General features: G+C 51.3%; 9 protein-coding genes across 9 annotated transcripts; 6 read left to right on the top strand and 3 right to left on the bottom strand.

Moving 5' to 3' along the window:
• Positions 1 to 1,871: 1,871 nt before the first annotated feature.
• On the top strand, positions 1,872 to 2,453 carry Aspvir_007500 (2EXR domain-containing protein; the record flags this gene model as incomplete). Its single annotated transcript, XM_043270682.1, has 1 exon — positions 1,872 to 2,453. One exon carries the CDS (start codon positions 1,872 to 1,874, stop codon positions 2,451 to 2,453), a length of 582 nt encoding a protein of 193 aa, XP_043126617.1.
• Positions 2,454 to 2,697: 244 nt separating this feature from the next.
• On the bottom strand, positions 2,698 to 3,555 carry Aspvir_007499 (uncharacterized protein; the record flags this gene model as incomplete). The annotated part of the gene is made up of 1 exon (XM_043270681.1): positions 2,698 to 3,555. One exon carries the CDS (start codon positions 3,553 to 3,555, stop codon positions 2,698 to 2,700), a length of 858 nt encoding a protein of 285 aa, XP_043126616.1.
• A 506-nt stretch (positions 3,556 to 4,061) lies between these two features.
• On the top strand, positions 4,062 to 7,581 carry Aspvir_007498 (uncharacterized protein; the record flags this gene model as incomplete). The annotated part of the gene is made up of 6 exons (XM_043270680.1): positions 4,062 to 5,627; positions 5,708 to 5,728; positions 5,794 to 5,965; positions 6,032 to 6,441; positions 6,507 to 7,195; positions 7,272 to 7,581. 6 exons carry the CDS (start codon positions 4,062 to 4,064, stop codon positions 7,579 to 7,581), a joined length of 3,168 nt encoding a protein of 1,055 aa, XP_043126615.1.
• Positions 7,582 to 7,641: 60 nt separating this feature from the next.
• On the top strand, positions 7,642 to 8,514 carry Aspvir_007497 (uncharacterized protein; the record flags this gene model as incomplete). Its single annotated transcript, XM_043270679.1, has 1 exon — positions 7,642 to 8,514. One exon carries the CDS (start codon positions 7,642 to 7,644, stop codon positions 8,512 to 8,514), a length of 873 nt encoding a protein of 290 aa, XP_043126614.1.
• A 1,894-nt stretch (positions 8,515 to 10,408) lies between these two features.
• On the top strand, positions 10,409 to 11,431 carry tpcH (methyltransferase tpcH; the record flags this gene model as incomplete). Its single annotated transcript, XM_043270678.1, has 4 exons — positions 10,409 to 10,787; positions 10,837 to 10,875; positions 10,937 to 10,993; positions 11,046 to 11,431. The coding sequence occupies 4 exons, from the start codon at positions 10,409 to 10,411 to the stop codon at positions 11,429 to 11,431; spliced, it is 861 nt and encodes a 286-aa protein (XP_043126613.1).
• Positions 11,432 to 11,790: 359 nt separating this feature from the next.
• On the bottom strand, positions 11,791 to 13,261 carry Aspvir_007495 (uncharacterized protein; the record flags this gene model as incomplete). The annotated part of the gene is made up of 5 exons (XM_043270677.1): positions 11,791 to 12,101; positions 12,157 to 12,608; positions 12,659 to 12,782; positions 12,844 to 12,970; positions 13,034 to 13,261. The coding sequence occupies 5 exons, from the start codon at positions 13,259 to 13,261 to the stop codon at positions 11,791 to 11,793; spliced, it is 1,242 nt and encodes a 413-aa protein (XP_043126612.1).
• A 1,128-nt stretch (positions 13,262 to 14,389) lies between these two features.
• Positions 14,390 to 19,812, top strand: encA (non-reducing polyketide synthase encA; the record flags this gene model as incomplete). Its single annotated transcript, XM_043270676.1, has 4 exons — positions 14,390 to 14,685; positions 14,744 to 15,044; positions 15,111 to 18,533; positions 18,586 to 19,812. 4 exons carry the CDS (start codon positions 14,390 to 14,392, stop codon positions 19,810 to 19,812), a joined length of 5,247 nt encoding a protein of 1,748 aa, XP_043126611.1.
• Positions 19,813 to 20,411: 599 nt separating this feature from the next.
• Positions 20,412 to 22,318, bottom strand: Aspvir_007493 (cytochrome P450; the record flags this gene model as incomplete). The annotated part of the gene is made up of 6 exons (XM_043270675.1): positions 20,412 to 20,830; positions 20,882 to 21,529; positions 21,589 to 21,663; positions 21,724 to 21,808; positions 21,873 to 22,007; positions 22,073 to 22,318. The coding sequence occupies 6 exons, from the start codon at positions 22,316 to 22,318 to the stop codon at positions 20,412 to 20,414; spliced, it is 1,608 nt and encodes a 535-aa protein (XP_043126610.1).
• A 928-nt stretch (positions 22,319 to 23,246) lies between these two features.
• On the top strand, positions 23,247 to 24,326 carry Aspvir_007492 (uncharacterized protein; the record flags this gene model as incomplete). Its single annotated transcript, XM_043270674.1, has 1 exon — positions 23,247 to 24,326. One exon carries the CDS (start codon positions 23,247 to 23,249, stop codon positions 24,324 to 24,326), a length of 1,080 nt encoding a protein of 359 aa, XP_043126609.1.
• Between the last annotated feature and the right edge of the window lie 466 nt (positions 24,327 to 24,792).

The raw sequence follows: 24,792 nt of genomic DNA, 5'->3' as shown, positions 1-24,792 counted from the left end.
GCAATCCTTGGCTTGTCTTCCTCTTCCCCATGTAGGTATCTAACTTATATCAACCTCAAAGACATGAATCCCTTATCAGACATTCGGTTACTTCATGATAGGGATAAACTTTTTCTCCTGCTTATAGTGGCTTGGCTCCGGAGGCTAATATCCTATTTATGGAGGAAATTTAATGAATAGCGCATAACAGACTAGGATTGCAATGATAACTTGCTCTGAACTAGATAATCGCCAAGAACCGTACCTTGCAGACTGTTACATCGATTGGAGACTACTCTAGATTAGGGAAGAGAAGCCAAGAAAAACAGACATGAATCAGCGGGCTTGTCCGTACCAGTTGGGGCTGGAGCTGGCGTCTAGTTTGTACAGGGTACAAAAGACCACACTAACGGCGTGACTTTTCAAGCCTAAGCATTAGTCTTGAGCTCAATGCCTGTTTAATACTAGTCTAAGATGGAAGGACTGCTAGTCCATCCTCCGCAGCGCCCCGAGGCTTGGCACTTGGCAGCACCCTATCTCAACTATAACTATGCTCCGGGGTTAGGCCTTTGTGATAAATTCACTACTAGGCAACTGTTGATTGGTCAAGTTCTGGACGAGAAGAGGGCCAGTTGGAAGATCACGGAAGATGCCAATCATCTCGTGCACTTTATGGAGCGATGGAAGCGGGGCCATGCATCCTTTCAAGGCGACATTAGTGTGTCTGGTCCAAGTTATTCGCCGAATTAGGAGGCTGGTTCAAGGAAATTGGATTTTATCTATACGCAGCGTGACTCGGTTGCGACCATCTGTTCATGCCAGTCTAGACTTTGTTGGCTGGCACATACGGGTGTTCTATTCTACTCCTGCTGTTGCACATAGACAGAGCTGCCGAGACTATACCCAGATGACCCAAGGTCGGTAGTAAAATACACTTAAAATAGCGCAAACTTCCTCCTCACCCCAGACTTGGCAGGGGTGTCATTAACATGATTTCCACTATCGCCACGTAGTAGTAGGATTGTGCACTGGTTCATCTTCATCAGCTTGATGAGCTCAAAGACATTGATGCACTCCTGAAGTGATGAACAAAGGTAAGAAGGTGGAGAATAGGTGAAAAGCCCTGAGCTGTGGGAGGGGAGAGAGAAGATGGTTTCAGGAAAAGTTCAACCCTATTAAATTTAGTAACAAAACAATGAAAAAAAGGTGCCAACCCATTAGAAAGCTTTTCCGCTGATGGTCGACTTTGCCTGATCCAAAGGATTTTCTTGGCCTTAAACTAGTGGGGTTCGTCGGAGCACTCCGTTCTCTTTGCTCAACGGGCTGGAGGAATCCATAACACTAAGAATACAGTAGTACGACTTGAAGCCTTCATTTAATTACTACTAGCACATGCAGTTGGATCCATTCCAAGGATACAGCTAAGAGACTGGATCCTTATGTCTCAGTATGTCGCATTGCCAACAGTCCAGACATGTCCAGGGGCAAAATCTGCCTGATTTCTCGCCACTTTTTTGCGCAAGTGATTGCAGTTTCCCGCGCTGACACCCTGCAAGTCTCCGGAGTCTCACACTCTTATAGAAACAGCCTGATAATCTCCGCTGTGCCCACTTTTATGTTACCTGTCGAAGGCACTGCCTATCCTCTACCTCCTTTGCCATCTCGCTGGTGGCGGTGTACACACTAGAACAGGGCGCTAAAAGCACTACCCTTGTTCTGTCCGCTCGTCCATTCCTCATTTTCCACCAACGATCCTGGTCAACCTTTCAAAATTATCTGTCGCTCCCTAGACTACCTGTTGACGTTGCGTTTCTCGACCTCCAAAACGCCAAGAGGCACGCCATCAGCTGACCCGTCTCACCGAAAAAATTCCGTCGCTAGCACAGCGCAGCATGACCGCGTTCCACCGTTTCCCCCATCTCCCCTTTGAGCTTCGTGCTCGAATTTGGGAGTTGACAGTCGAGCCGCGTACTGTCGAGGTGCGTGAAAAGAGAGAGTATGGGTCATGGGGCAAGCTTTTACATGTGACCTCATCAACACCAGTGCCTGCGGTCCTTCAGGCCTGCCATGAAGCCCGAAATCAGGGGCTGTACCAGAAGGCCTTTAATTTTTCTGCAGGGGTTGAGCCGCGGTATGTCTGGGTTAATTTTGAGATTGACATGATCTCAATCGGAGGTACCTATTTCGACACGATTGAACCGGCTGAACAACAGCTGATTCGCCGGCTCACTATTCAGCGCGAGAATACAGACTCCTTTTTTTACTCTGAGTCCCAGGAGCTACATTTGTATTCTAATCTAGAGGAAATACATGTTATCTGCGAGGATGGCCTGCTGGCATGGCAAGACTGCTGGGAATATTGTCCCTGGCCATGTCCAAAAGAGAATCTGAGGTTCATTGACAAGGAGACTGGGCAGATTGCGGTTGGCGAGGACCTGGATAGGATGGCAGATGAATGGATGGCAACTTGGTGATCCCAAATGATTATTTAAGCGCTTGTCTTATAGTTTGTGGAACTTGCTGTATTCCGTGGCTCAATATTCAAGAAAAGGTGTCTCAAGATACCTATATCTCAGAAGTCGCTACACACCAGCCTCACGGTTAATTTCCCTCACTAGATTAGGTACATGGTGCAACCTCAATACATAGCTTTCCCTCCTTTTCGTATTCTGTATACTGTATCATTGGGTTCAACAGGATCAGTGGTCGGTCCCCTCACTACCTTCGGCACAACTGCACCTGGTCTCCGACCCGTTTATACGTCTTAAAGAGCGCATAGTGTTCTCTGGCTGATTTAATGTTCGTATAGAATGCAGTCCGAAAGTCTTTGATGAGTTTGTCAACATTCTCGATGCCTTTGGTCTTGGCCGCTTCCGCAGTGGCCTTCCAGTCGACGGTCTCCCACTGCGTTGTGGGATTCGAAAGGGGGTTGTCGCCCAAATTCATCAATTTGATATCCATCCCGTTGGGCTGCCCCAACCTGGCCTCGGCCGCTTCGATGAGAAATGGACCGTGGTCGCCCGCCCGCGCGACCTTGATTTTCTCCAGAGTGTTATCGAAACCTTCCCACAGGTGCTTGTTTGCGTCGGTCCTGTGGCCCATATTGTTGACCAATTCGCCGAGTTTCAAAGTGTAGGTGTTGAAATCGCCGTTTGCGCCCTTCATGGCCTTGTAGGGCGGGAAGTTGGTCACTTTTCCGTTGGGAGTGCTTGTGTACTTCGTGTAGAGCGCCTTAGCCGTCTCTTGGATATCAGGCCTTGCCGTGTTCTGATCTGACCCGGGAGGGCCGACCAGTTTGTCAGTGGGACGTGATTTCCCTATGGAGGCCATGAGTTCATTGAAGTTGCATCTGCCGCCGCCTCTGCCCTTGCACGCTACCCAGTCATTGTTCACGCAACTTCTGGTTCTGTCGTTCCATCTCTTGCACTTGAAGCCCAGGGTTTGGTCCACGGGGTCGTTGAGCCCGTCGATTTGGTAGGCATAAAAGAACAACACCCGCTCAAGACATCCCTGATATCCCCCGGCCCAGACACTCGCGGCGATGTACGCAAGCGCGAGGAAGAATGAAGTCTTCATAACGAGCAAACAGGGACACAGATTAACATAGACAACAGAAAGCGGTATACACTGAGCAAAACTGAGCAAAGACAAGAGGAAGGAACCGAGGATAAATGGATATGCCTTCTTATTTTTTTCTTCTCAACTTTTATTTTGTTTTTATTTGTTTCCGTACTTGTTTATTTAATTTAATTTTACTTTTATGCAACGCAGACCTCTACGCCGGAGCCGACGTGTTTGTGGGGGGGTTCAGCAACTCGCCTCCTGTGCCTGAACGGCCGAGAGCTATAGTTCACATCTAGTTGGCGCTAGAAAACCATTCCCTCACAGGGGTTGTCGAGTGGATCTCAGGATCGAAGTCAAGGAGATTCTAATGTTACATCCAGGCACACCCTAGGCTCACTCCTGATGCATGATAAAAATCATTCAAAGTATCGATTTAGTCGTCAGCTTCCTCCCCCCCATTATTGTCAAGGGCTTCTCATCTCTTCCGAAGGCCTTTCTTTGCGCAGCCCTCCTTCACTATGAAGCCATCACTGTTCTTCTTCACTAGCTTGGTGACAGGGGCCTTTTCTGCCCATTCTGGCTCCCATCTTCACCTTCACGTCTCCCACCGAGCACGCACATCAGAAGCAATAGACGCTAGAGATGACCAAGGTCTTGACAAATGGCTTGCAGCCAACAAGCGAGCGCCCCCCAGCGCCCTCACGGCATGCCCTCTGTCCTGTCACGGAACCGGTAATAGCAGCTCAGGGGCCGGATGGTTCTTGTTTCCCGATGCGTCAAGGCTCGCTGCGTGCAACGAGACCATGCTGCTCAACTTTGTCGTCCAAAATGAAGTTGATGGTGCCAGTAGTCATGGGCCCAAAATGGGCATCAGGGCATGCACAGCCGACTATAGCTCGGCCACGCAGGCGGCCTACGAGCCACATGATGAAAGGGCAGCTCTTTGCCCAACCCCCAATCATGCCCTCGTCGAAGCTTCCATCAGAATGTCCCATTCTACCGCTGGGATTGATGATGGCTTTGCCGTTCAGGATTTGTTGTCTGCTGGCCACCAGATTGTCAATTATTTCAGATCACACAAGCCTTCCTGCGTGGAGAACGCCTTGGCTTTTGGGTACTCTCAATCCGCCGTCGTGGGAGTGTTTGCCGGTGCGGAGGTCCACCAGCATGGCGTGACCAGGGACGTTCTCAACAACTTGCTCGACTATGCCGAGAAAAACTCGGTCTCCGAAACGACTGTCGTCCAGCTGTGTCAAGCCGATGGCCGCGGCGCAGACTACGGCATCGGTATCATTGTGAGCAGCGCAAAGCATCTGCCCGTCGTCCAGGACGCCGTCAAGACCTGGGTAAAAGGACGATGCGTCTCTGCGGCGGATGGTGATGAGGACTGGATGACTGTAACTCTGCGCGTCCCTGCTCGTGTCAAGTCAAACTCAGATGCCATTGGGAATATGACGTTACCAACCGCGGCTGCCCACCTGAGGTCAAGATCCCGGATTGTTGCCCAGGCGGAGTGCCAGACAACCGCGGTCAATCCTGGCGATGGCTGCTGGGCTTTGGCCGACCGGTGCAAGATCACCGACGCCAAATTGAAAGAGTACAATCCCCGTCCAAACTTTTGCAACACTCTTGTTGCCGGCGAGAAGGTCTGCTGCTCTTCCGGCACCTTGCCTGACACTGTCCCTCCTGGAAACTCGGACGGCACCTGCAAGACAAGACAGGTGATAGGCGGCGACATCTGCGACTCCCTGGCGTCCAAATGCGGTCTGAGTCTGCAAGACTTTACCAAGGTGAACACTGAAGCCAATCTGTGCGTGAACCTGAAAGCTGGACAGCATGTATGCTGCACGCGTGGCAAGCTGCCCGATTTCAGGCCCAAGCCCAATCCCGACGGATCCTGCTCCACGTACACGACCAAGGCAGACGACGACTGTTTCGGCATTGCCGCAGCTAATGGCATAACTGTTGCAGATCTCGAAGATTTCAACAAGAATACGTGGGGCTGGAGCGGCTGCAGAATTCTCCCCCTCAAGTTCAAGTTGTGTGTGAGCTCAGGAACACCGCCTATGCCTGCCCCTGTTCCGGTAAGTATATATGTATATATGTACACTTCGAACCCGATACAAGTGACCTTTGAAGTATATAGGCTGATGTTGCTCTTTAGAACGCTATCTGTGGGCCGACTGTAAGGATTTCCAGACTGCTGCACCAAGCCTGAAATTGTTCGGACTAATATGATATGATTCAAAGGTTCCCGGCACCAAAGAGCCAGCCAAAGGCGCCGAACTGTCCACGCTCAACCCGTGCCCCCTAAAGGTTTGCTGCAACGTGTGGGGTCAATGCGGCACGACAGATGAGTTTTGTACCGTGTCCAAGTCAGAGACTGGCGCTCCTGGCACTTCTGCGCCGGGCAAAAATGGCTGTAAGTGCTTCGGTCCAGCAGCATCTACTGGTACTCAGGAGAAACACGGCTGACCCCGAAATTTAGGCGTCAGTAACTGCGGCAGAGACATTGTCAACAGCGGGCCGCCCAACCGGAAGATCCATGTAGCATACTTTGAAGCCTGGAACCATAAGCGCAAGTGCTTGACCATGGATGTCGGCCAGATCGACACGGACAAGTATACGCATATCCACTTCGCTTTCGCCGATGTGACAAAGGACTTCAACGTCGACATAAGCGCGGTTCAGGAGCAGTTTGATCTCTTCAAAGGCATGTCCGGGATCAAGAAGATTATTTCTTTCGGCGGCTGGGACTTTAGTACTATGCCTGGCACTTTCAACATCCTTCGTGAAGCTATCAAGCCTGCCAACCGGGATATCTTCCAGAAGAATCTCATTGCCTTTGTCAATGAGCACAATCTCGACGGTATCGAGCTCGACTGGGAGTATCCTGGAGTAAGTAGCACACGTTCACTTATTTTACTTTTACACTACGGACTTGGTTAATGTAATAAATCTAGGCTCCTGACATTCCCGACATCCCCGCGGGTGACCCGGAGGCGGGTATGGACTACTACTACTTGCTCTCCAACGTCAAAAAGGCATTGGGCGGCTCCAAATCAGTCTCCTTTGCAGCCCCGGCTTCCTATCATTATCTCAAATCTTTCCCTATGGAGCAAATGGGCATCCATCTCGACTATATCGTCTACATGACCTACGATCTCCACGGCCAGTGGGACTACGGCAACAAGTGGACTTCGTCCGGCTGTCCCAGCGGCAACTGTTTAAGGTCCCATGTCAACGACACAGAGACCAACGATGCCCTGTCGATGATCACCAAGGCTGGCGTGCCCTCTAGAAAGGTGGTTGTCGGTGTGGCCAGCTACGGCCGGTCGTTCAAGATGGCCGAGGCCGGTTGCACTGGGCCAATGTGCGAATTCACCGGCACCTCGCGCATATCCAATGCCGCAAAAGGACGCTGCACAGACACGGGCGGCTACATCTCCAACGCGGAGATTGCTGAGATCATCAACAGCGGCAAAGTCACCAAGCAGTGGACAGATGTCGGCTCCAACTTCCTGGTCTACAACGACACCGAGTGGGTGGCATATATGGACGATGACATGAAGGCTGCTCGTGCGAAGTTCTATGATTCGTACAACTTTGCTGGAACCACGGACTGGGCCGTTGACCTGCAGGAGTTTAACGAGTAAGTCCCCTGAGTTGAGCCTCATGGACCTCGCACGCCTCTGCAATGATATGTTCATGGTACTAACTCTCCGCAGTGGCAGCGGTGGTGATGACTACCCTGATGATTACGAACCCTACATCGACACCAGCATGTACCCAGAGTGTGTAACCAAGTACACTACCTTCAAGGAGCTCAACGACCACAAGGATTCGATCCCCGCTTACTGCATGGAGCAATACATTTTCAATGTCGAGGTCGCCGTCATGGAAGCAGCCTTGGAAAAGTACAAGGACCTGGTCAACAATGGCTACGACGAAAAGTTTAAAATCTACGAAGGCTACGTCGACGAGCAAGTCCAGGACCAAATCGACGCCTTCATGGGCAGCGGCAAGGCGGACAAGTAGTTCAAGTGCACGGAGACCAAGGACGTTATGTGCTGCTCCAAATGCAACATTCCCCAATGTATGTTGGACTGTGACAAGTCCAAGGATTGTAATGGCAGGGCCACAGTCGATATCAAATGTCCGACAACTCTCAAGAGCGGTTCCAGCACCATCATCGATGATTTTCCCAACGCCACATACACGCTGCAAGACTCCGAGGGCTTCTGGAAGGACATTGGTGCCGAGTACGGCATCGAGGAGTCGTGGGTCAAGTTTGGAAGGAGGTACGTCAGGGCCGGCAATGGCTGTCAGTTCGCTGGCGCGGACGTCAAGGACTGCATCGACAGGCAGTCCAGTTGGTTTTACAACTATCCCATGAAAGACACGGTCAAGGTCTACAACCCCAAGGACCTAATCGGCGGCTCGTACGACAAGACCGAGGACCTCCTCTACCGCCTCAAGATCGTCAGGGATAATGCCGATTACGACGAGCTCATGCAGTGGTCCGACCTGGTCGACGCCGGATCCCTACCCGCGTTGACGATACAGACTGCCGTCGAGAGTATGGACAAGATTGTCAAGACTGCCAAGGATATCAGCAAGAGAGAGCGCGAGGAGTTCATCGTCAGTTTCCTCACCGGCTTGCTCTTCTTCATTCCCTTCGTGGGAGAGGCCGCCGGCGCTACTGGTCTGACGGCAGTTCGCTCCATGCTGCGCCTGGCAGGGGCGGCTGGCGAGACAGGCCTGCTGTTGCACGACATCATCGAGCACCCTGAAAATGCCTTTATGAGTGTCTTTAGCTACCTGGCCGGGGCCGGAGTTGGGCGAGCCGGGTTTAAGAACGCCGCCAATGCGAGACGATCCATGAAGGCCAGCGACATTGACAGTCTGGGGTCGCTGAAGGGGGATTTGGACCTGATTGAGACTGTGCGTGGCGTCACTTGTCGTATCTGAGGTTGAATCTTGTCCATCGACCCGCCCAACCACGCCCACTACACCGAGAGAATGAGAAATAATAAACCTTCCATCAGGACTCACCTGGCCAGTAATACAAATGTGGTCTGATGAGGACACCGCGGGAGATTGCAAGTATATAGTCTTAGTTTACTACTATTTCCCATGCTTATAACTAGTTAAAGATGTCTATGATTACTTCTACGTGTTCTAGACGGAAGGGCAGCTAAATATGAACATAGGTGTATTATAGAGAAAGCTAATAATCTTCCAATAATCTTAATACTACTAGCAGTTGATTTAACAGACTTCTATAAAGAATTAAAGATATAGGCATAGTTTATCTATATTTCCTTAGTCTATATTAATACAGATAGCCTATGCAACTTAAATAGTGCTCTAATTATGCAACTTAAATAGTGCTCTAATAATTACTAACAGTTCCCTATCATATATGTTATAGTTCCTTTCCGTGGCGTGTATGGTTTTGGAATAATAAGCAATAGGGTGGCATTCTCCACTGGCCGTTATTGCCCTCAGGCCTACCCTGCGGCTCCTCAAGCAAGGTGATGGCTGGTCAGCAGCGCGGGCAGCGCCGCCTAACTGCAGCCCTTTCTGACCGTTCATGGTGCTCACAGGGTTCTGTATCGCCTTATCATTTTGCATCTGGTCATCATTGAAAGCAAAGGCTGGCCTGGCCGCCTGGGTAAAGAGTGTGATGAAGTATGTCAAGTGAGACAGGATTGTGGTCAGATTGCATTGACAACATCCCCGCTCTTCTGAGAGTAAACACAAGCAACATAGCATTCAAGTATCCGTGCCAGGCGCACCATAACCGTAGTTTTCACCGCAACCATAATGTATCTTTTATATGGTGATGCCATATAAAAGGTACATATAGATTATTCAATCTAGGTATGTACACATTTAGTTTTTAAAATTTATTATTATTTAGATATATAAATATCTATCTTTTATTACTATCTTTATTATAAGAAAAGAAAATTATAAGTGTTAAGGTAAAATAATCTTTCTTTATTCTTTTCCCTAAGAAAAAGTTTTATAGAGAGAAACTTTACACATTCTTATATCTCTAATTTTTAGTCAAAACTCCTAAAGGCTTTTAAGTACTATAAGATATTTCATCTTAAACTTTTAATATTACTATCTAAAATATAGTCACCCCTAATGAACACCCTAGATATTAGACTTAGGGAGTATGTACCTTTTATATGGTGATGCCATATAAAAGGTACATTACGGTTGCAGTGAAAACTACGGTTACGGTGCGGCACACCCAACACCACGTGTGGGTGTGCTTAAGACACGGATATATCATTGTGAATATATTGCATTACTCCCTGGCCTGGCCAGCACGTAGCCTGTACGCGACCTCACTGCTGCTTGATCTTCGGATCCTCCGCATTCCTTCCATCCTTACACATAAGGCAAGGGGGATGTTACAATGCATGACAAGTGATTAGATAGAGACGCGGTGGGCTCAAATGTGATTTAGGAGACAGGAGACTTCAAGACCATCTTCCTGTTAGCTTATTGCAGGATTCTCCGACCTGAGACAGGCATGAAACCATAGAGGACAGCAATTATTTTCCCTCATGTGGTCTGCAAGGTCTCAGGCCTAGAACATAAGACATATCCAAGAGCAATGCAAGGGAAATACCGACAGCGAGTAAGACATTGTATCACTGTTGCCTTGCCTTACGCTCGTTTAGTCTCCAAGTTATCGCGGGCTGACCGCTACTCTCCCTGCTGCGCAGTGATATTTTCAGCATTATTACGGCAACTTAAGCAAGTGTCTGCGTCATGATTGAGAAGCATCGATATTCTCCTCAGTTTCTCTACCTCACACCCGCCACCATTGAAATTTACCAGCATGACCCGAACCCCAGCTGCCCCAGCAAAGCATGACCGTGAATCTGCTAGCAGATACAAGATTGGCAGTAAAATCAGCACTCTATTTGCCGAGGAATTGGTGGAAAGGTCTGGTATAGCCCGGTCCGGCCGGAAACCTCTGGCTGTCTTCGACAATGCCTGCGGGACAGGGGCAGTTTCTAGTACCCTTTATCGTGCCCTTGGTGATGAGACTACACGCAACTGGCAGTTAACCTGTGGCGATGTATCTGAAGCCATGGTCGAGGTCTCCAAGCAGAGGATGACCGAAGAAGGATGGCGCAATGCTGAGGTGAAGGTTGTGGATGCACAGGATACTCGGCTTCCCAGTGCACACTATACGCATGTCTTCTCAGCTTTTGGTAGGGTGACAGGGACACATGGAGACAGCCCATGTTAACTTTATATCAGCTTTTAACCTCTTCCCAGACGACCAAGCTGCAATGAAAGGTAGGTTGCTCATGGTATGGTGATATACAATAGAGGTGCCAGCTAATCTTCGATACACTAGAGTGCTTCAGAATACTTCAACCAGGAGGCACGCTCGCCGTTTCGACATGGTGTTCAGGTACGTTGACCTTGGCAAATATACCAGACCAATCTAACTCACCACCTGCCAGCCGTCTGGATGACTCTCATCCAGTCCGCCATCGCAAGCATACCAAGCGATCTTCCCACGCCGACCACAGAAGACATATTCGGCCTGTACAACAAGAATTGGGCCGACGAGTCCCGCGTGCGGGCCCAGTTTGAGCAAGCAGGATTTACGGATATTAATGTTACCACCGTGGCAAAGCAATACCCCGTGCCCGTGCAGGAGCTCGCCGAGGCCTGCAAGATCAGTCTCCCTCATATAACCAGGAAATTCTGGACGCAGGAGCAACGGGATAAGTACGAAGCCGAGGTGCCAAAGGCGGTGCTGCGCATCCTGGAAGAGAAGACGGGGAAGGATGGACTTGGCTCCATGGAGGCTGAGGCGATCATTGCAATCGCGCGGAAGCCATGACTTTGGGTATTTGGGGTTCCTGTTTCGCAGTAGCTTTTGGTCGACAGTTTGATCAGTTCTGGATTTTGAATTTTGTGTTTCTCAAGCTTACCGAGTTGAACGCTATTTTACGTTGTCGGATCCTGGCTGAGTGTAGTATTTTACTGGTAGAACAGAGAGATGCTCTCGCTGGGCCACAGGTCGACAGTTTCTATGATGTCCCTACCAGGAAAAGCGGATGATTCTTCTCGCAGCTAGTAGACGGGTGATATCATCAAGTATGTAAATTGGTTGTCTCCAGGTCTGCCCCATATAACACCCTCCCGCTACTTTCTTCAAGATGAGAGCTTGGCAGGGTTCAGATGCATGAGATAATAGAATCACTTCAGCCAGGCCTCAATGAGTCCGTGGCAATTTCCCGAAATCTGATACACGTTTTTGACTTCCAATCCAGCCAGACCCAGCACCGTCTCCCACTCCTTCAATGTCCTTTGTTTGGCACCCAGAGACATCATGATCATATCCATCCATCCTTCCTCGACACCGGCTTTCTCCGCCGGTACGACGATCTCCTCAATTAGAAGCCGTGACTTCTCTGGCTCCATGGCCGCAGCGATATTCTTCAGGATACGAACCACGCTGTCCTGGGGCCAGTTGTGGAGACACCGGCGGATGAGGTAGGTTAGAGCGCCTAGGGAGAATATCAGAAGCTACACCAACAGATTCAGTCATATCCAGCATCTTACCTCGAATAGGCTGCTCAGTAAAGAAATCATAGGCCATCGTCTCGATCGCGGGATCCAATGAACCCTCGACACTCTTGACAACATGCGCCTGATCTTGCAGGATATACCGGCCCGGCAAACCACTACACAAAGACCGGATCCGGCTGATGGCCTTGCCCTTGCCGCCGCCGATATCAACCGCGAGAATCTGGCTCGCGCTGGGCTTGAACTGGGCCAAACTTCCCCAGGGGAACAGATCAATCATCCACAGCGGCGTCATCGCCTGCACCGTCATCCCGTTATTGAATGCCTTCATCCGCTCCGGCTTCTCGGAGAGGTTGTCGAACATGCTCTTTCCGTTGGTCTTGTGGGCATACGTGTACGGATTATCTGTGGTGGACGAGGGTTCCCGCCAGCCATTGCATTGGAGGAATTCATGCAGCTTGAGATGCGCGGGCATATGGTCGTCCATCCTATCGACTCCTCAGTTAATCATGAACCTTAATAGGGAGGAAACACTCACGCAAATCGAAACATGCCGCGGATCTCGGGGCGCAGATACGCCTCGGAGAACGGGGTGTGGCGGTACTGGCCCGGCCCAGTCTCTTCAAATGGTCCGTACAGCGAGGAATTTCTCAGCAAACGGGCTGCAATTCTGTCAACGGATGCATGGCATAGCATAGCAGCTATCGGCAAGAGTGCACTGACCAAGGAGAGATTCATCGACATTCAGTTCCTGCGCCAACTCTTCCGTGCTGCGAGATACTCGCCCCGTCGGAAGCGCTTCGAAGACCCCCATCTCCAGCAACGCGCGGACGCTCGCGAGATGAGCTGTCTATCAGCCTGATTAGCAGCTATCTCATCATCTGGAACATTTTGTGGCGTGGCTATATCCCACCCTTTCGTAACAAGTAGCGGCGGCATCGATAGGACCTTGCGCAACCTGGAGGAACTTGAGCGCCTCCAGAACCAGCTCATCGCGCGCGCTTTGTCTGGCACAGCAGCTTTCTATGCTGCTGTCATGGCCGCTCAGCATAGTCTGCTGGCATCGTTGTGCAGCTTCGTTGAGGCCTTTCAGGGCTTTCTGGATCGAGGCATATTCATCGATTTCTTCTGGGATGGTCATGGTGTGGTGATTCTTCGCCTGAGAACCACGCGTGCGTATTTGCAAAAGCACCTTGAGCCTTGAAATGAAAATGACCTAGATAGGGAGTGGTTGTCTACCTGTAGAGGGGAGTTTTCCTAGAGTATTTCTGTCCGATGACCATGTCCGTCCAGCTCATAGGACCGCCTTTCCGTCATGAGCATGATAAGATAACAATAGCTGATCCACAACAAAAATTCCAGGGATGCATATTTCTGACGCGCGACTAGACCTCCTTGCAGGGTGGATGAGGAGATATCCTCACCGCTGACTCCAGGGATGAAAGGATGCATGTATAATGCCAGTGATGTGAGAGATTATATCTGCATGGTTTTATAGGCCCTGCACCGAGTACACCGCTGACTCTAGGGATGAAAGGATGCAGATATTTTCCCCGCATGCTAGCATTGTATATGCATGACTTTATAGGCCTGCACCGAGTGCTCTACACAGACCGTAAAGCATATGACATATCAAACCACTCAGCCAAAAAGGTGTCTAGACAACCATCTCTAGCTAGTAGGGATGATAGTGCACAAGGGAAAACACAGCATATGCAACAAACGATGGGGACTCCTCTCAAGGCTGTCAACTTGCAACTTGCACCTTGCAGCTCTGTACTACCCTGAATGTCTGGAGCAGCAGAGACACTCCCGTTTCTCATTGCCCCTCGTAGCCTTTGCTTGCCTTACATTGCATTCCTGATAAGCGAGCAGAGTCTTTTTGCCACAAATAGCTGTAGAATAGAAGTCAACTGACTTTAGCCTGTATTCTAGTTAGAGATAGGGACGGTCATGCAAACTACAGCTCCCCATGCTTGCGGACATGTGCCTGGTTGTCTACGAGACTGCAACGTGAGCGGATGATCAGGTTACTGTACCCGGCTATTCAGATGCATCCCATCAGGCGGCCGTGCTAAGGAACCCCTAGCATGAAGAATGTTCTGGGTGAGAATCGGCGTGGTGTCGAGGCTCCTTGGTTGAGGTTGGAAAAAGTCGAGACTGGGAGTCAGCTAGCTATGAACGTAGATATCCCAAGGAATTATATTGACCAACACCCCGCTGTAAGGACAAAATTCGTCGCCCTCGCCGTCTCACCGTAACAAACACAATGAGGCTCTTCTTTTTCAGCAACAAATTCCCCACTGATGATTTGCCAGATCTGTTCCGGCGCCTGCGGCTGCGTTCTCAGTCGCCAGGGCATGTCGTATTGCGCCGAGTTCTCGAGGAGACAACCCGGGTCGTCAGAGAGGAAATCCGCCGTCTTCCCCCGGAACTGAGAAGTCTTATTCCTCCCTTTCAGTCTATACTCGATCTGGCTGAAAATTACAACTGGCACAAAGGATCTTTGTGTGGAGTTTTTGAATGTGTCTTCTTGTGTCTGGTTCAACTAGGTCTCTTCGTCGGGTGAGCTCTCTCCCTTCCCAACTAGGCAACGGTGGATGCGTGGACTGACTTGGGATAGGAATTACGAGAGCCGGCCTCATGAATTCAGCTTCGATGCACAGAAATCCCTCTTCACCGGGCTGGGGTTGGGCTTTCTGGCCGCCACGGCAATCGTTGCGTCCCCCTCATTGCTGGATTTGCCCATCACGGCAGCGGAGGTAATCCGGGTCGCCATGAGAGCCGGTATCTTGCTGTATCAAAAGTCCCAGGATCTGGAACCACAGTCTCTGGACAATGCTCTGGAGAGTTGGACCACGGTGGTGAGGGGGTTGGAGGAGAAGACGGTGCGAGAAGAGCTGGAGATGTTTAACATGTCTACGGTAGGCTAACTGATGCTTATGAGATGCAATTGAACGGACAGGGATCTGATCTGAATCACCACACAGGAGACCCCGCCGTCGAGCAAAGTGTACATCAGCGTCGTGGAGCCCGACGGGAGCGTGTTCGTCAGCGGTCCGCCATCGCGACTTCGCCAGTTCTTTAATAAACCCGGAAAGGTTCAGTCGGCTCCTCGTGCGCCGCTGCCCGTCTACGGGGGACCCTGCCATGCAACCCACCTGTACGACCGAACACACAGCGCGTGGGTAGTAAGCGAAGTCGACCCTGGCATTGCCAGTCGCCGTCTCTCGGGAGCTCCTCTTATGCTGTCAATGGGTGATGGCCAACCGTTGGCGGGCGAGACTGTCCGAGATCTTTTTGAGTCGGCCACATATGTGCTTCTGACGAGCATAATTCGCTGGGGTAGCGTTCTTGACGCTGTCAGAAAGGTCCCCCACTGGCAACATGATATGAAGCTGCAGCTCGAGACGTTCAGGCCATCCTCACCTGCCGTGCATGGCTTGCTATCTGCAGTACAGACAGATTACCCCGAATGCACCATCAGCGTGGAAGATCTTGGCCAGTGGATCATCGACGATAGCCTTGAGCCTCCGTCAAGTACCGTCGACTCCAAGATCGCCGTAGTAGGAATGTCTTGTCGGTTGCCCGGGGGGGCGGATGATCTGCAGCGATTCTGGGAGCTACTTGAAGACGGACGGGATGTGCACCAGAAGGTCCCAGCCGACCGATATGACGTTGAGAGCCACACGGACATCACCGGGAAACGACCAAACACTAGCCACACCCCGTTCGGATGCTTTATTGACAGCCCCGGACTCTTTGACGCTAGCTTCTTCGATATGTCTCCCCGCGAAGCAGGACAAACAGATCCCACCCACCGCCTGGCACTGCTTACCGCATATGAAGCCCTAGAGCAGTCTGGGTATGTGCCCGATCGCACCCGTTCAACCACCCGAGACCGAGTAGGGACGGTCTACGGCCAGTGCTCCGACGACTACCGCGAAGCAAACGCGGGCCAGAACATCGACATGTATTTTATACCAGGGAATTATCGGGCGTTTGCCCCCGGTCGAATCAGTTACTTCTTTAAATTCTCCGGTCCCAGCTTCAATTGTGATACAGCATGCTCCGCCAGTTTAGCTGCGGTCCAGATTGCCTGCACGGCGCTGACCCGCGGGGAGGCCGACATGGTCGTGGCCGGGGGATTGAACGTCCTAACGGGGTCTGATAGCTTTGCTGGTCTCAGCCGGGGCTTTTTTTTATCCAAGACCGGAAACTGCAAGGTGTTTGATGACGGTGCCGATGGCTACTGTCGAGGCGATGGAATCGGATCTATTGTCCTGAAGCGCCTATCTGATGCGCAGCAAGACAATGATAACATCCTAGGGGTGATCCTGGGGACAGCTACCAACCACTCATCCCACGCCATCTCCATAACTCATCCTCATGCACCCACCCAGGAGCAGCTCTTTCGTTCTGTTCTTACTCAGGCCGGCATTCGTCCGCACGATGTGGACCTGGTTGAGATGCACGGCACAGGCACACAGGCTGGGGATGCGGCCGAAATTGAATCCGTCACCCGTGTCTTCAGTCCTTCGGTGCCTCGACGGTCTCATCAGTTGTACATTTCGTCTGTCAAGGCCAATGTGGGCCACGGGGAGGCCGCGGCTGGCATTACAGCACTAATGAAGGCGCTTCTGATCTTCCAGCATAATGCGATTCCCCGGCACGTGGGCATAAAAAAAGTGTTGAATTCCAAATTTCCAGACCTTGAGCGACTAAACGTCCATATCCCCATGGAGACCATCTCTTGGCCGTATCGGTCGAACCGGAAACGATACGTCATGGTCAACAACTTCAGCGCGGCGGGAGGAAACACCAGTTTGCTGCTAGAAGAGCCGCCTGTACGGCCAGATCCTCAGGGACCTCCGCAGACACGATTCGTCGTGGCCCTATCCGCCAAGAGCACGATTTCCCTGCGACGGAATCTCGAAAGGCTGATTAGCTGGTTGGAAGGGAACCCATCCGCACAGGTGGCGAGCCTCGCGTACACTACCACCGCCCGCCGCATACATCACAAGTATCGCATCGCGGTCCATGGCGCCTCGACAGCGGAGATCGTCCAGGCGCTGCACCAGCGCATGCCTAGTGTGGAGACTCGACGAGTGGTGAACAAACCGCCCTCCGTCGCATTTGTCTTCTCGGGTCAAGGAAGCTTCTACACTGGAGTGGGCCGGCAGCTCTTCGAGGAGTATCCTCCGTATCGGGAGCAAATCCAGCGCCTGGATGAGATCTGCCAACAGAATGGGTTTGGTTCGATACTTCCGGCTATCACAGATACTGGCGCGGATGTCTCTCAATTAAGTGCGCTGGTGGCCCAGCTTGCCACCGTCTGCGTGCAGATCGCCCTCTGTCGCCTCTGGAGGACGCTCGGGGTGAAGCCTGCCGTGGTTGTTGGCGCGAGTCTGGGCGAGTACGCTGCGCTGTATGCTGCAGGAGCGCTCTCCGCCAGCGACGTGATCTTCTTGGTTGGGCAGCGTGCTCTGCTTATGCAGGAGCTGTGCACCGCTAACAGCTATGGAATGCTAGCTGTCCAGGGAACCGTCGAGGATATTCGTCGCTGCGTGCAAGGCCGAGCATATGAAGTCGCTTGTATTAATGGGCCCCGAAGTATCACGATCGCTGCGTCGATCAAGGACATCGTAGACATACAAGAGTCCCTAGGGTCACAAGGGTACCGCACTGTCAAGTTGAATGTCCCGTTTGCGTTTCACTCCTCCCAGATGGAGCCCATCCTAGATCGATACGAAGAAATCACGAAGGCTGTCTCCTTCCGAAGCCTCAAGATCCCACTCATTTCACCCACGTTGGCCGACGTGGCCTTAGAAAGTAGGAGCTTGGCCGCCTGTTCGTTCCTGCGGGATAACACGCGGGCGCCCGTCCGGTTCGCGGAAGCCCTTGCGAAAGCGCAGGATATGGGACTCGTCAACTCCCATACTGTCTGGGTGGAAATTGGAGTCCATCCGACCTACTCGGGCGCTGTGCGCGCCACGGTCGCAGATCTCGAGGTCATTGTGCCAAGCTTGCGGTCAGATGAGACTAACTGGCATACATTGGCCGTTAGCATGTGCACCCTTCAGGAGACCGGAGTTCCACTGGACTGGAATGAGTGGTATCGACCCTTCGAATCGGAGGTCCGCCTGCTAAACTTGCCATCCTATCAGTGGGACCTGAAGAACCACTGGATCCAGCATAACGGAGACTGGCTGCTGGTGAAGGATAAACGGCCGGCAACTGACTCAGTCTCCGTTGCAACGCCATCCTTGCGCACCGCGTTGGTGCATCAGATTCTGGAGGAGTCGTTCTGGCGTGATGGCGGAGAGATCGTGGTACAGTCCGACGTCATGGACAAGGACTTTTTTGCAGTTGCGTCAGGGCACAAAATGAGTGGGCGTCCGCTCGTCTCAGTGGTGAGTCAACAATCCTGACAAGCTTTGTGCTAGACTAAATTGCCTTCTGTAGTTTGCCTACACCGACATTGCTTTCACATTGGCGAGATATATGTACTCCCGCCTTAAGCCCGAATCACCGCTTCCGGCCTTGGATTTTGGTCAAGTAAGGGTCTTCCAAGGACTGATCCCACGAAAAGATCGATCCAAACCGCAATGGGTTCGGATGCGTATGCAGGCGGATCTCCAGCGTACAGCGATGCAGTTGTCCCTATCTCGTCTCCTGGATGACAGCTCACAAACCCCGGAGGAGACGCTGGCCAGTGGTGTCGTAACATGCGGTGACAGACAGAGCTGGCAGGATGAATGGGCCGACTACGCCCACCTGCTGACCACCCGGATCGCCACACTACACCAGATGGCGGATCACGGACAAGCGAGCCGGGTATCGCGGGATCTGGTGTACACACTCTTCAAAAATATTGTCGACTACGCAGAACACTATCGCGCCATCCAGTCGGCGGTGCTGCACGGCCTGGAAGCTGTCGCTGATGTGATACTTGCGCCTAGCAATGATAGCCGCTGGACGGCGCCTCCCCACCACATCGACCCAATTACCCATGTCGGGGGTCTCGTGCTCAACGCCGGTCATGCCACCGACCATCATAATACCATTTATGTAATGGACGGGTGGAAGTCAATGCGGTTCGCCGAGGAACTAGTCCCGGGAGAGCTGTATCGATCCTATGTCAAAATGAATCCGGCCCGCAATGGTTCGGGTTTCTTCCTCGGCGACGTCTACGTTCTGCGTGAGGACCGTGTTATCGGAAAGGTCCGCGAAATGACATTGCGTCCGCTGCCTCGTATATTGATGAATCGCTTCTTCGACCCCCCGGACGACGGTGACGGGGCGTTGGCTCACCACATCCAGCCCCGGGACCTGCCGCCGCTACAGCACCAACCCAGTCCGACGACAGAGTCATCATCCGGGTCCGACCAAAAGGACTCAGATATCGGCCCGCCCACCCCGCAAGTCGACTTGCCAATCGCACCATGTGAGAAGAAGGCGAACACTCAGCTTGTCCGTGACGCACTAGCTCTCCTCGCCGCCGAGACCGGAGTGGAACCGGACGGTCTGACCGATGAAACGGAGTTTTCTGCGCTCGGCATAGATTCGCTTCTGTCACTCGTCCTAGTGGAGAAGTTCTCGACCGAGCTGCAGGTTGATATCCAGACTTCTTTCTTCCTGGGGTCTCCCACAATCAGGGAACTGAAGGAGTATCTCACTGCGTCTTATTAAAGGGCTTTCGAGGCATGTCAATTGTATTCTTTTTAGTAGTTCTGCTTTTGCCTTTTTGGTCTTCAGCTGTTCTCTTCGTTCGGACGTGGGCGGGCAGCACAACACAGGCGGTTTGGGAGCGGCCCTGTGTCTGGGCCTCTGAGGTTATCGCGTATCATTGTAGAGGTATGATATCCTTGGTGCAGATAAAATAATAATGAAAAAGAGCAGCATGATGATAAATAATGGCCACAAATTGATGAAATTGCTAGCTAGCGAACCGACTTAGATGGTTGAAGATGGATAACCCGTAGCATACAAAGGATGGTTGGGCTGATGACGCCTGGGGCAGGCAAAGCGGAGCCTGAGGTGTCTGGTGCCCTGTCTCGATTGGGTTCACCGTCACCTACACTAATTCTTTCTTCATACGAACAGTGCGATATCTGAGATACTGGTACTACGTCGCAGTACATGCGTCAACTCATGTCGCTCTGTTTGGATTTTAACCACGACTACCATACAATATGGATCCGACATTAGTGATGAACTGTTACTATGCTCCTGACACATAAAGTCACGATCTCAATGGTCATATGAAGTGATCGAACATGGCAGGAGAATCATGGCTTCCCGTTGCTTCTGGGCCGAACCCGCATCGTCACTGATGGATTAGGCAAATAGACCGGACCATTGGTGTATCCATACGGTGGTGTCTCCTTGTGCGCAAGTTCTACATCGTACTGCAACAGAAATTTGATGAAGATCGTCCGGCAAATCTGAGTAGCGAGAACCCGCGCGGGACAGGTGCCGGCTCCATGAGAGAAGGTCAAGAAAGTCGGCGAGGTGGTTGTCACGCGTGGAGAGCAGGTGCCGCGGCTGGAGTCGTAGAAGCGGTAGCCGTTGAAGGTCGTCGGGTCTTCATAGAACTCGGGATCCAGATGGACATTTCGACATGGAGACAAAACGATCGTGCTGGGACGAAGAGACAGACCGATAGAGTTTAAAGTGACATTTTTCATGACACGGCGGAAGCTGACAACTATTCTGAGTCAGTTCGGTTCATTTGTAACAGAGAGGGAGAAGAACTGACAGGGAGAGATATCGTACAGTCGAAAGGCCTCCTTTGCGAAGCTTTCTAACTTGGGAGTGTGCTTCAGAGTTTCGACGGTCCAGTCGCCGTCAGTGAGCTTCAAAGCATGAAGTGCCTCCTCTCGGAGCGGAGCCATGTACTCGCGGTGGTTCATGATGGCATACACCTGGAAGATAATGTTGAACGCGGTCGGATTAGAGAGTTCGAAATGGTAGAAAAGGAGATCGTCTGCCAGCAACTGTGCCTGTGCCGCATCGTTTGCGCATTTGCCATCTCGGCTCAAGCTGCCGTTGTCAAAGGCCGCCGCGACCAGAGCGTCCAACAATGAAGATGGGCGTACGTCCTTGGTTTTGTCCGCCGCTCGTGCAGCTGCGATCCGGCGCACGACCTCGGGAACAAGTTTCGCTCTCACGATTGACAAGCTAGTCCTCAGATTTCGGCATACGGGCGAAAAGCGCCACACAAATGGCCGCAAGATGCGCGGATATCCCGTCCGTCGATAGCAGCTGCTCATAATGGCTTCCCCAAAAGACATCGCATGGTGGAGGAGCGCCGGATCGGGGGCGATGTCTGGTCCAAGGAGCAAGGTCATAGTGACCGTGGAGCATAAGGAGAGGATGGTCTGAAATGTGTTCAATGCCTTCCACTCTACTGGTCCTGTCAGTTAGGCAACTTTGGCTTCCAACTCTTGTTCTTGTCCTGCTTACTGTTCCCGGTAGGCTGGCCGAAAATCAAAGGCAAGACTTTATCTGTTTCCCGGGCTAGAAGCTTGTTGAGGTGGTCTGCCAAATATCACAAAGGATCAGCTTGTTACATCACTTTCCTCTGGTGGGACTTCGTACTCAATGATTCGGCGTTGTTGCAATTGTGAACAGCTTCAATGGGTGTTCTATCCGTGACGTCGCAGTACATGTTCATATCGGCAAACTATTCGTCCCCCAGCGATTAGGCCGCTGACTTGTGCATCGTTGAAGGATATCACGGGTATTACCTCTGCCAATGCATGAAGAAAGCTCAGCTGGTCGTGTGGTAGAGACCTCCATTCCTTTGACGAGTTCAAGGGAAGCACAATGGCATAGTCATCATTCTGTATCCGTGTCGCATAGGGTTTGCCTGCTTTGCTGTACTGGTTCATGTAGATAATGGTGAGCAGCGAAACAACCAGCTGGTAACATACAAGACGAAACTCACCTGCTGATATGCTCTCGCATACTCTTTCTCCGCATCGAAGCGTTTCCATCGTAGCTGCGGCCGCATGTAGCTACCCTCATCTACAATCGGAATGCCCCTCAAGGCTCTTCTCTGCCGCCATCCATCAAGATAGTCGGATGCCACGACAGTCAACCCGAACAAGAGAACGAGGGCGATGACTATCGCGCCGGCAGAGATGCCAATATCCACGGCGTGGTACATGCTGAATGGTACATGAACTGCCATGGTGGTACGCGTTGTACAAATGGGTCATCCACTAGCAGTTGCTGTCGGACAAGGCTGTGAAGAAATCATAAGAAATAGTCGGTTGATCTTCAGATGGACTTATGCTATTCTCACGGGAAACTCGGTCTAAGTTTGGAGTATGTAGTATGCGTGGATGTACATAGTTTCACGGCCCCTTGCTGATGGGAAGAAATCACATTCTTGTGGCTGTCACACCGCCATTCTGGTGAAGCCAGGGTGCTCTGATGAATGTGTCAACCTGGCTATCTATCATGCAATACAACTGGCTGTATTCTGGTGCATTGTTACCTGTGTGGGTTCCACGCTGAATCAGTTTGAACAAGAAATAGTAAAAGTCTGAAAAGTAATACCACCCTTGGCCCACCTTGTCAAGATTCTTCGATGATGAGACCCTCTTGATGACTGAATATTCATGGTTAAAGGGATGTCCACATACCATCTTCGTTTATTGCCCGCTCAAGGTTGGTTCTTCACTTGAAGTCAGACCTATCAGTATCATCACCTGAGTTATTAAGTGAACCCTTGATATTGATTTCGTTACATCCCTGAGTCCAATATCAGAGGGCCAATGATCAATTCAACCATATCTCGCAGAGTGCTAATACCTGTGAGAGCAAAATTTTGTCACACCCCCTTACATTCTTTATCCTACAGGAAATCTTGTCTGAGGCTTAGGACTCACCTCCAGCTGTAAGCAACTATAGTCATCTCATGGGTCAATTCGGCGTAGCTCGGGAGAATTGATATCGACAAAGTTGAGGGAGCTGAGCCACCAACATTGCACATAGAGACATTAAGGGTACTGTAAATTCATTTCTCTTTCAACTTCCGTTTCCTCCTCCACTTCGTTGGAGGCTGCTCTTTTATTCCCCCCGGATTTGCCACAGCCTTCATGATTACCCCAAGAATGGATGCCACTCATAGTCTCCCTCACCGCGTGCTGCTGGTGAGCATGCCTCGGACCGCGTCCAATCTATTAATGAAAATACTCGCCATTCCGGATCAGCCAGATGTCCTGTCCAACGAACACGCCGGGTATTTTTTCGCACCCGCATCAGACGCCGTCCTCAGAGACGACCTCATCAGCAAGCCCCTCGCACAGTGGACACCGGAACAAACACGCGAGGTCCAGGGAGTCCTTCAACAGTGCTTGGAGAGCATGGAAGAATGCTCGGCGCGGGCCCATGATGAGGGAAAGATCTTCGTGAAAGAACATGCCTCCTGGTTCATGAACCCGGCCGCCTTCGGTAAGATGTTGCATGATGGCGACGCCACCAACGGAGATGGCTCGGCCGCTTTGAAGGCGGACAATTACTACTCGTTGTTTCGGGTTTGTGTGGGTAGCGTCTATGGCCCGCCGCAAGCCTTTTCTCTAATGAATGAAACTGTCCTCCCGGATGGGTACCTGCGCACCTGGCGACTGGCATTTATTATTCGGCATCCCGCCCTAGTGTGTCCGTCGATGTACCGGGCTTATCGGGCTCTGAAGAAGCTTTATCCTCCAGGGTCTGGTACCTCGGATGGTATGTCGCGGAGTTTTCTGAAGGTCAATGTAACTCTGCGCTGGACGCGGATGCTGTACAACTGGTGTGTTCGCCAGGAGGGACAGGCGCATCCAATCATCCTGGATGCCAATGACCTGACCCACAATAAAAGCTCTATGGTAAAATTCTGTGAGCTAACGGGGCTCGATCCCACAGCCTTGAAGTTCGAGTGGGAAAGTGTCAGTGCTGAGGGTAAAGCCTCGTCTGGAGATGATGCTTCCAAGCAGCACTCCATACGTCAGGAAGCTCAAGCTATCATGAAATTAACTCTGATGGGATCCTCCGGGGTAGTGAAAGAGAAGGCGCCCAAGGTAGTGGATGTTGCTTCCGAGGCGGACAAGTGGAAGCATGAATTCGGCGACGAGGAGGCAAGTTTTATTCTTAAGATAGTTCGTGAAGCAATGCCCAATTATGAATTTCTCAGGCAGCAGAGGTTAATCTAAACATATATATTTATTATCATTAGTAAGAGAAATCACCCATTCGTAGGATTATCTTTGTGTGTGCCTTTCTACTCACCCTCATCGCGTAAGTAACCTAGAAATGAGTAAAATCCACAGATATCACCACATTCACATTCATTGCTAATGAGACTAAAAATACAGTGCTCTCTGTACCATAGTCTACAGTTTATAACTAACCAGCTCTAAGCCGCGATGCAAAGGAAATTGTGATCCACTAATAGTGTTTCCTTGCCTGTAGCGCGTGACGACTTCTGCATGAGATGCAGTATGTCACTATGTGGCTGTCAGGCTTTGCTGGCGAGGCTGAATTGATCATGTCAAGGCTCGCCGCGTAGAGTACAGGCCCACATATTAAGAATAAGATACCATTCCCATCAGGGGCGGGGGTTCGCTATAACTATTTATCTCCCCGTCTAGCCTCACTCTCGACAGCAGCTAGCTCAGT

The sequence above is a fragment of the Aspergillus viridinutans genome (genome assembly GCF_018404265.1).
Source record: "Aspergillus viridinutans IFM 47045 DNA, scaffold_5, whole genome shotgun sequence".
Taxonomy (NCBI): Eukaryota; Fungi; Ascomycota; class Eurotiomycetes; order Eurotiales; family Aspergillaceae; genus Aspergillus; species Aspergillus viridinutans.
Note: the sequence above shows the minus strand (reverse complement) of the source record. Positions and strands in the feature narration are given on the sequence as shown.